Here is a 9,532-nt window from a genome sequence, read left to right on the forward strand (position 1 = left end):
ATGTATATTTGTACCCTGTAAGGCAGTACAGCATTTATAACAAAACTATTAATTACATTCCAATCAGTGGAACAAAAGTATCACATACAGATGTTTTAAAAAACATGCAGCACGTTAGCAAAGGGGCTGTGTGGTAATATACAACTCTTTGTTACCATAGTAATAGTTTAATGATTAGAATGAAGACATAGTGATTTAAGCATTTTATATCTCAACATGATAGTTACATATAAGCATTTTACTGTTTGGTTTTATTTTAGTAATTTGGTTGGGGAGTTTGGGTGACATATCAATCATTATAATGCTTTCCTATTTAAATTATGAATTATGGGAAACTGGCTCTAGGCTAAGTTTTCATCAGGAACTGATTCATAACTTTGAGGAAGATTCCTGGAATATGTGTATGTGTGTATACATTTTTTTTTTAAGTAGTCACTTATTGGTTTCCTATCACGCATCCAGTCTCTCCTTTTTCCTTCCCCTTCCTAACACTATTCCTAACATTATCACCCCTTAGCCCATGCAACCCATGTGGTTTTGAGGAAACACGATCACACCCATGGAGGCAGGCTATGACTGGCGGGAATGGCATATCCCACTGTTCCTAGAAAGCAATTCATCAGCACAGCATTCTTGGTTCAACAGTAAATAAGCATGGTATTTGGATATAAACTGCTATTAGAAATAGAGCATTATCCCCTAGATGTAAACCTTTTGTTTACACTAACCCAAGCTGTAATTCTCTAAGCTGTAATATAGATAAAATTGTTCTTTCCATACTAAAACAGAAGCAAGGACGTGCACAGTTCTAGGATAGTATGCTCTGGTTCTATATCCATTCATCTATTAATGTTCCTTTTCTTTTCTGCCTTGGAAAAATTAATCATGTTGAAAAAGTCAAAAACTATATTTCTAAAATATAATTCAATGGCTTCACTATCCTTTATGAACAAACATACCACTAATTCTCTAAAACTTAAAATTGAACCTGTCTATAACTACATATCTTACCTGGATAGTCACAGATATTTCATTCTGTAACAGAAGGAAGTGATTTTTCCAGTGAGGAGTCAAGAGATCTATATTCTAGTTCAAACTCTTTAAAATTAACATATATAACATACTGCAACATAACACAAGATTTGTGGGAAGGAAGAGCGAGATAGTGGTTCAGTTTCCTTTCTGTAAATCAAATGAGCTGGTCTATTTAATTTACAGTCCCTATTGTACTTGATATTTGAAAATTCTAATTTAGGGCTCAGACTGTGGCCTTGTCATCCAAAAGAGCAACCAAATTAAAAGACACAGCAATTCTTCTATTTTAGCTTATTATATATTAAAAAACTAAAAAAACCAAATATGTTATAATACATGTTAGAAATGAACAAAAATCTACACAGTTTATGGCAATGTATCATATAGAATTACCTCACAATATTTTTATGTTTAAAGTAGACCTTTTTAAATACAGTACTTACATATTTCTCTTTCATATATTCATACTTGCCTTGGTAATTTGACATCTATATAAATCTTATGATCATTCTTTAATAAATACAAAAGAATAAAAACACCTATGAAATTTGGACAAACACATTACCACTATACTTTGTTATATTTAACCCATCCAGATTCTTAGTTTAACTCATTCAATTACTGCAATGATCTTTACAGAGCTGAATCTGATACTGTATAATAGTACATCACTGCCCTCTGATGGTACCACTAATATATAATTTTAAACTCAGCAAGCAAAAAAAAATCCAAAAAGTATTATAATGTAAAACACAGTATGTTAATTTTATAAGCTACAGAAGTAGAAAATAAATTAGGGGAAATTCAAAGTTTTCTACAAATATTAATTTCTTAGTAAGTTATAAAAATTTACAGTGTTCCTTCATATAAGCCCTTCAAATGATTTTTCAAGATTTTCCCTGATGATCAGTTTAAAGGCACTAAGTCCATAAGTTTAAGCAAAAGTCTTCACATATAATGAAATAAAGAGATATAAGGTTAATCGGCAAACTATAAATAGCTAGGTCATTTTATAAAGGAGGGAAAATACAAGTGCAAACTTTAATATCTGAGATGTATGCAGAATTTTTCCATGCAATATATAAATATATATTCACTATTTAGGCCCATGTTTTAACTACTAAAAAACGGCAAATCACCCACTGTCTGCAGAAGAGCAAATGTAGGGAAAATAAATATTTAATGAAAGGTCTGGCCATTTTCTAAGTCTAACAATCAAAAGCATTTTCAATATTCAATTTTGAAAAAGCACTGCATTTAAGAGCACTAAAATTACGAAGTCTGAATCTTCATTTATTCAAAGAGAAGATATTAAATTGAGGATGTCCGCTTGACTGCAGATATTAATTATTGGCAGTAGACTCTTCCACTCGTGTTATGCTTTATGAAACTGTCCACTAGAAAAGATAAAAATATAGAGAAAAGTAAATTTTGTTTAAAGTTATGTTACTATACTCTAGTGAACAAACAGATAAGAGAGAAATATAGGCTATACAAATGTAAAATGATCTTTGTGAGTAGCAGTGATTAGTAAAATTTTACATTATAGTATGAAATAAGATACATGATGGTATAAAAATATAAAGAAATAAAACAAAATATCTGGGCAGATTAATGAGTGGTAGCTAGATTCCCAAATACCTGATAATCAGTAAAAGAAAAACAAAACATCACAAAACAAGAACAACAATGAAACTACAAAATAAAAATAAAGAAATTCTTGTTTGAGGCAGGGGAGCGAAGAAACGGTAGAAATTATTAAATAATGGTCTGGCCAAGTCTTTTCCTTGCTTAACTTGAGAAACTATTCCATTTGGTGTTCTGTTTAATCAAGTTTATTAAATCTGCAATAGTAAGTTCTGAAAAAGCCATTGGGATATTACCAGAGATATTTACCAGTCTCTAAAGTAGTGTTTTCCAAGTACATTCAAGGAATTTTTTTTTTACATATTTTTAAAAAATCTTTACTTAAAGTTTGAAAATTAAGGATTAATCCAAGTAAACTTGCTTTTCTTTATTTTAGAACTTCTTACAGACTTAAATAGTGTGCCTTTTTTAATCTCTAAGAAAGGAATTCAATATATAACACAATATTCAGGATTTTTAAACATTTTTACCATGGGATTCTATTTTCCACAAAATATCTCTTAGGACTAGTGTTACAAACACTAGAGCAGTGATTCTCAATCTGGTTTGACATCAGACTCCTTGGGGAGCTTAAAAATCCTGATGGCTAAGTCCCACTCTCAGAGATTCTGATTGATATAAGGTCAGACCCAAGGTTCAGTCTTTTTTGAAAGCTCCTCATGAGCCACTGCTCTAGACATCTGCCACCACTCCTCTACTAGTATATCCTGAACTGATGCTAGTTTGTGTCCTGATGCTATCATCACACTGACTTCGTAAAATAAGTTCTGCCTTTCCAGAACACAGTGAGCATGGCCAATGCCAAGTGTCCCAGGAAGAGGCAGCTAGTCAGGAGATGAATATGTGGAGGGCATGAACACAGGGAAGGACATGTTTTCCTCATACTATGAAGTCGGGTTAGGAAGAATGTAGCTATACCACAGAACACTCAAGGCCAGCCTGTAGAACAGCCTGACAGCAGCCCCTAAAAGAGCCTAGGCCAAAGGGTTTGAGCATTAAAGTTACTCTTTAAAGTTACTCCAAAAATTTATTTTGAACTTCACTTTATGCTCTCAATAAGCAATGCAGGTGGTCAAAGAAAAAAGGTACTAAATTTAACACTGAGATGTTTTTCATTTTGAGCACTTCTGAAGGGACCAGAAGAAATATAGGGCCTAATTTATTTTTAATCTATAGGCTTCAGGGCACAGAAGCTTTGGGTTTAATTAAGAAAGCCCCTTTCTCCCTTAGGAGTTCAAAAGCTGATGTTAAATTTGTTAGGTTACAACATGTTAAATAAGTACCTTCTGACTATACATAAAGTATCCCTTTTGTAACATTATATGTGACTTCAAGTCATTCAGAACTTCTTTTTCTTCTACTATGAAATAGTTGATCTCAGCATCATTTTCAGTTCCATAATTTAATTTTCACAAATTCTTTGTCTTTGAGAACTCTATATGAAGTAAACCTGGTGACACAGATCTTTATCTCAACAGAATATTGAAAGTAAGCACCTATACTTCTGATAAATATCTGACCTTGTATCTTCCAACTGTTTTACTTTACATTTATTCTATTCTATTATGGGGGTATATTAAAAAATAAATAAACAAACAAACAAACAAACACAATGGTCAGTTATTTACCTTAATATCAAAACCAATTATTTTATATATTGTTAAAAGTTAACTATAAAAAATTATTTTCTTTTAATTTCATTTATTAAATGAGATTAGATGAAGTAACATATAACGATAAAATGCACACAGATAAATCTTATTGCTATGTGATATTCCTGAGTCAGAATCATGTCTGCTCAGGATGCTCCTGAACTGCCTGCCCCACAACTTGGGGTGGTACGTACATATATGTATTTATACAGATAGTTTTGAGAGCAAAAACCAAACCAAATGGAGAAGACAGAGAATCAGCTAAACAAGTGCTCATAAATCACTGACAAATTAAATATAAATGAAACTCAGGACATTGTCCTTTTCACAAATACCCTTGAGAAATGTATTTCCTTTAAAAATGGAAGAAGAAAATCTTAATATCTGAACCATTCGCCTCCTGAGCTTTAACTTGTAAAAGAAAACCTTTATAATCCTGCTAGACTGTAAAGATCCCCAAGTTCAGGGACGTTGTTTAACTTGTCCATCATTATATTTCTAGTGTCAAGAGCTACAACTGCTGCTATTGGGATGGGCATGTGTCAGACTCACCTGTGTACACCCTATTGTCCAAATTAACATTAACGTAACTATGATAATGAGTGACAAGGGGAAGCTCAAAATCTCAAATCATTTAGTGAAAAAAACTCAAAGAGTTTGAAGTAGTTTACAGTATAATCCAATTTTCTAAGACTGAAGTATAAAATGAGATTAGAAACGATGTCTGTCAAAATGACACTGAATTTGGGTGATTTTTACTTTCTTCTTTGTGTCCTTTCATTTTGCTTAAGTTTTCTACACATTTAAGATTGCCATTAATCATATAAGTATGAAGTATTATGATATAGGGTTGAGATAAACAGGAAAAGTCTATTTTCATTTTGGGAAAAAGAAAGCAAATCTATTCCAATGAATGTTGGAATGTCCAAATAAGCTGACACTTCTTCCAATCTATATTGTTCATGCTTTTAAATTAATTCACAATTTTCTGACAATCCAGTTCCTGAGGAAATTATTGAACGGATTGCTACTGGAGTTTTGAAAAATTCCAGGTAAATCAAACCTTAAGTAAATTTTAATACTTACCCTAAGGCCACCTTCTGGTGGGGGTCCAGATGCAGCCATTTCTTTTTCTATTTTTTCCTTTTTCTTTCTCTTTTCTTCCACAGACTGAACGTTCAGAATGCCCCGAGATGCAGCCTTCAGGAAAATTATTAAGGAGTGTAGAAAAAGAACAAAAATTAATTTCCTGTTACCAAAAGGTGTTGTTTGTTTTCTGCCTTTTAGGTTTTTCTTTGGAGTTGGGGGGTAGGGGATGGGGTTGGTCTATTTTTGGTAACAAAGAATTAGACTATTTCTACAACAGCTTTACGTACAACATATGATTTCTTCATTGGGTATTTTGCAACCATACACATTTCCCTGCTAAAGTTACTTCACATCTGTCAGTGTTTTATAAGGCACAGTCATTTCATCTCAAGGAAGAATGTTATTAAGATTCTTCCTTGGCATCTCCCATAACAGAAGACGTGTATAGAAATTTTCATACATTAAATGACATAAATGCATTAAACCAATTTATAGAAACAGAAATCATTTTGAAAATGTTTTCCTTTAATTTAAATTTCTAAGATATCAGATACCATTTTCATCAGAGAATACTACTAGTAATAGATATCTATAGAGAACAAAACACAAATTTAATTATCTAAGGTAGAATTTTATTTTTACTCTCACCTCCTTCTGTCTTCTTTCTGCAGCCTCTGCAAGCTTTGCTCTTTTTTCTTCCTAGGAAAAATGTGTAAGAAATACGGTTTAAAACAAAACCAAACATTATCCTTGATATTTTATACTTTTATCTTATAGGTAATATAACAGTTTACAAAAATAGTACTGGCCCCAAATGTCCTATTAAGAATGCCATTATTTATAACATTTATAAAATACTCAACTTTCTGAATTTCATTCTCCCAATCAATAAACCTTCAAGGACTTCCCTGGTGGCACATGGTTAAGAATCCGCCTGCCAATGCAGGGGACATGGGTTCAAGCCCTGGTCCAGGAAGATCACACACACCGCGGAGCAACAAAGCCCGTGCGCCACAACTGCTGAGCCTGCGCTCTAGAGCCCACGTGCCACAACTACTGAACCTGCATGCCACAACTACTGAAGCCCACATGCCTAGAGTCGGTGCTCTGCAATGAGAAGCCACCGCAATGAGAAGCCCGCATACCTCAACGAAGAGTAGCCCCTGCTCGCTGCAACTAGAGAAAGCCCGCGCACAGCAACGAAGACCCAACACAGCCAAAAATAAAATAAATAAATTTATAAAAATTAAAAACAAATTTAAAACCCTCCAAATAAGCACATGATGAGACATACACCTACATCTATATCATATATATACATTATATATCTCATACATACATACACATACACACACAGAGTGGCCTATAAAATAATCTATTTGCTTTTTCAAAAAAAAAGAGCTTACAAGCTAGTCAGGGCAATAATAAAACAAATGACATTTAATAATACAAGCAGGGAAATACACGGTTTGGTACTGCCAATTAAAAAGGAGTTTGGGGCTTCCCTGATGGCGCAGTGGTTGAGAGTCCGCCTGCCAACGCAGGGGACACGGGTTCATGCCCCGGTCCGGGAAGATCCCACATGCCGCGGAGTGGCTGGGCCCGTGAGCCATGGCCTGCGCGTCCGGAGCCTGTGCTCGGCAACGGGAGAGGCCACAACAGTGAGAGGCCCGCGTACCGCAAAAAAAAAAAAAAAAAAAAGGAGTTTGAAGCAGGCTGGTATTTTCGGAAGAAGTTCATGAATGAAGTGAGTGAATCTTATTAAGTAGGACAGGAAGGACTAGAGGAAATTTATGAGATGTACTGTTCCATGTTGGGAAACCGTGAATATTATTTTTCTATATCTATATTATTCATAATAATAAGTTATAAATTATGTAAATATATGACAGTAAGTAGCATTCTCTTGGGAGCTGTGTTAATAATTCCCCCATTTTCCATACCACAATACATTCATTCATTTCATCCATTGGATAAATACTTATTGAGCAACTATCATGCCTCAGGAACTTTTCTAGATGCTGAAGATACAGCAGTGAAATAATACAGATAAATGTTTCCACCCACATGGAATTTACATTCCAATGAGGACAGTCACATATAATCAAATAAATATACATCTGTCAGACTGAAGTAAGTGCTTTAGGGAAATATAAAGAAAAGTATGGTCAATAAGAAATGGAAGGATGGGTGGATGGTAGCGTGGAGATCTACTTTATGTAGGGTGGTGAAGAAAAGCCTCAAAGATAAAGTGACATTCAAGCAGTAAGCAATGTGGTTATCTGGGGCGGGGGAGGGGAGGAAGGGCTTAACAAATGCTGGCAGATTGGCATTTTATCAATAGCTAGATAAACAAAATTAAGAACATTTAAAAGCAACAGTAGCAAGAAAGACAAGGTGAACTTTCTCATATCAACTTCCAGGTCATTTTTAGTATTTATGATCGAATAGCTGAAGAGTTAATGTACTTCCCTAAACAACTCATTTCCTTCAACGAATTTTTAGCCAGATACAAGAGAGGAATTTAGGTGTTCTGTTATCAACTTCCTGTAAGGATTATTAAGGTAAAAATGCTGTTAAAAATTAGAAAGCTACAAAAAGTATAAATGTATTATACCACAAACCACCTAGTTAAATCTGAAATTATCCAGATAAATAACGAATACTTTCTAGTACAAGTATGTCCCAAATATTGCATGGAACAAACCTACGTATCTTTTAAATATATTGTTTATCTGAAACTTCAAAGTTAACTGGGCGCCCTATATTTTTATTTGCTAAACGTGGCAACTTTACAAACTGTACACTCGGTACTACATAAAATACTTCAAAAAAAAAACCTTAAAAGTGATAAAGACTAAAGGTAAATCATTAATACAATATCCAATAAAGCGCAGAAATATACGAGACTTTATTGATCACCTTCTTTAAACAGCTGGTACAAACAGGAAGATGCACATCTCCTACAAGATTAAACACTTCAGTTCCCGGAGAAAGGATTTCTTTTCGCACCCTAACTCCATCTACCGCATCGCCAGGAATGGCCGCCACATCGCACCGTCCACGTGCGCCTGCGTCCTACGAACTGCCAATTCTGCCACCCGGCTGAAGGTAAAGAGACGCTGGAGCCGCCTTTAGAAAGACACCGACGCGGCGGTAGCAGCCCAGGTCCGGCAGGCAGGACCTCAAGGTCCCTCGGAGCACGGCCACCATCTCCGCCACCAAGGTCCCCGTCGACGGGCTCCACGGCCCGTGCCGCCGCTTCCAACGGCCAGTCCTGGGGCCGCAGCTCGGGGCCTCCGGCGCGCCCCTCCGGGAACAGGTGCTCGCGGCGCCGGCGGGCGGACGCGGGGACGCTGGGAGGCGGTCTTACTTACCAGGTCCGGCGAAGGAGGCGCGGCCTCCGTGGGACAGGGAAAACACAGCCCCATGGGGATCGCGGCTGGGGGATTCTCCTCCTGGGACCGCCCCAGACCAGGCCGTGCGAACTGCGCGATCAGACCCGAGTCCCAGTTATGCGGTGCTCGCTCCGCCCTCAGCGGGCGGCTTGGTGACTGGGCGGCTCGGCTCCGCCCCGCTCCTCTGCCGCAGCGCCCCACCACCGCCCCGCGGCTCCACCCCCGCCCCACCATTCCTCTGGGGCTCGGCTCCGCCCCCCTGATGCCAGCCTCCAGCCTGGTCGTGCCTGGACCCCACCCCTGAAGCTAGCCTCCGCCCCACTGAGTAGCCGCCCCACCCACACTTCCAGAGGCTCTGCTAGGACGGGGCCTTGATCCCAGGAAACACCTGCTGAGGGCGACATGCAGAGGAGAGGTGGAAAAGCTTGGCTATGGCCTCAAAGCTAGCCCAGTTGGCTAGCCCTGTATAAATGAGTGACAAGACTCTGGATAGTTTATGCTACCCCTTTTGTGAGAAGGGACTCTGACCTCCAAGAAATTAAAGCCAAGATTTCAAGTTGATGTCAGCCCCCTTTTTGTAAGTGCCACTCAGTACTACTTCAGTTAAGAGGGCAGAACGTGAAATCCATCACTGTGTTTTAGAATTGAGCCTCATGAATGCACCTTTAGTTGAGTTTCCTATTAGTTTCTGGTGCTTTGGATTCATTTATC

The 9,532-nt window shown here is 37.2% G+C and overlaps 1 protein-coding gene across 2 annotated transcripts; it reads right to left on the reverse strand.

The window, feature by feature from the left end:
• On the reverse strand, window positions 1–8,916 carry SVIP (small VCP interacting protein). 2 transcript variants are annotated; one of them, XM_082843820.1, is made up of 4 exons: window positions 8,801–8,916; window positions 6,072–6,122; window positions 5,421–5,534; window positions 1–2,432 (listed from the first exon to the last, which is right to left on the reverse strand). In XM_082843820.1, exons 1-4 carry the CDS (start codon window positions 8,852–8,854, stop codon window positions 2,418–2,420), a joined length of 234 nt encoding a protein of 77 aa, XP_082699946.1. In that variant the 5' UTR covers window positions 8,855–8,916; the 3' UTR covers window positions 1–2,417. The 2 variants fall into 2 exon arrangements, with proteins under 2 accessions (XP_082699946.1, XP_082699945.1); XM_082843819.1 differs by lacking the exon at window positions 1–2,432 and having other exon boundaries at window positions 4,858–5,534.
• Window positions 8,917–9,532: the final 616 nt, after the last annotated feature.

Source organism: Leucopleurus acutus (genome assembly GCF_964270905.1).
Source record: "Leucopleurus acutus genome assembly, chromosome: 8".
Classification (NCBI taxonomy): Eukaryota; Metazoa; Chordata; class Mammalia; order Artiodactyla; family Delphinidae; genus Leucopleurus; species Leucopleurus acutus.

Coding starts and splice junctions, on each gene's coding strand:
- SVIP (XM_082843819.1), bottom strand. CDS start 8,854: ATGGGGCTGTGTTTTCCCTGTCCCACGGAGGCCGCGCCTCCTTCGCCG. Junction 6,123..8,800: donor CGCCTCCTTCGCCGGACCTG/GTAAGTAAGACC, acceptor CATTTTTCCTAG/GAAGAAAAAAGAGCAAAGCT. Junction 5,535..6,071: donor CAGAAAGAAGACAGAAGGAG/GTGAGAGTAAAA, acceptor ATTTTCCTGAAG/GCTGCATCTCGGGGCATTCT.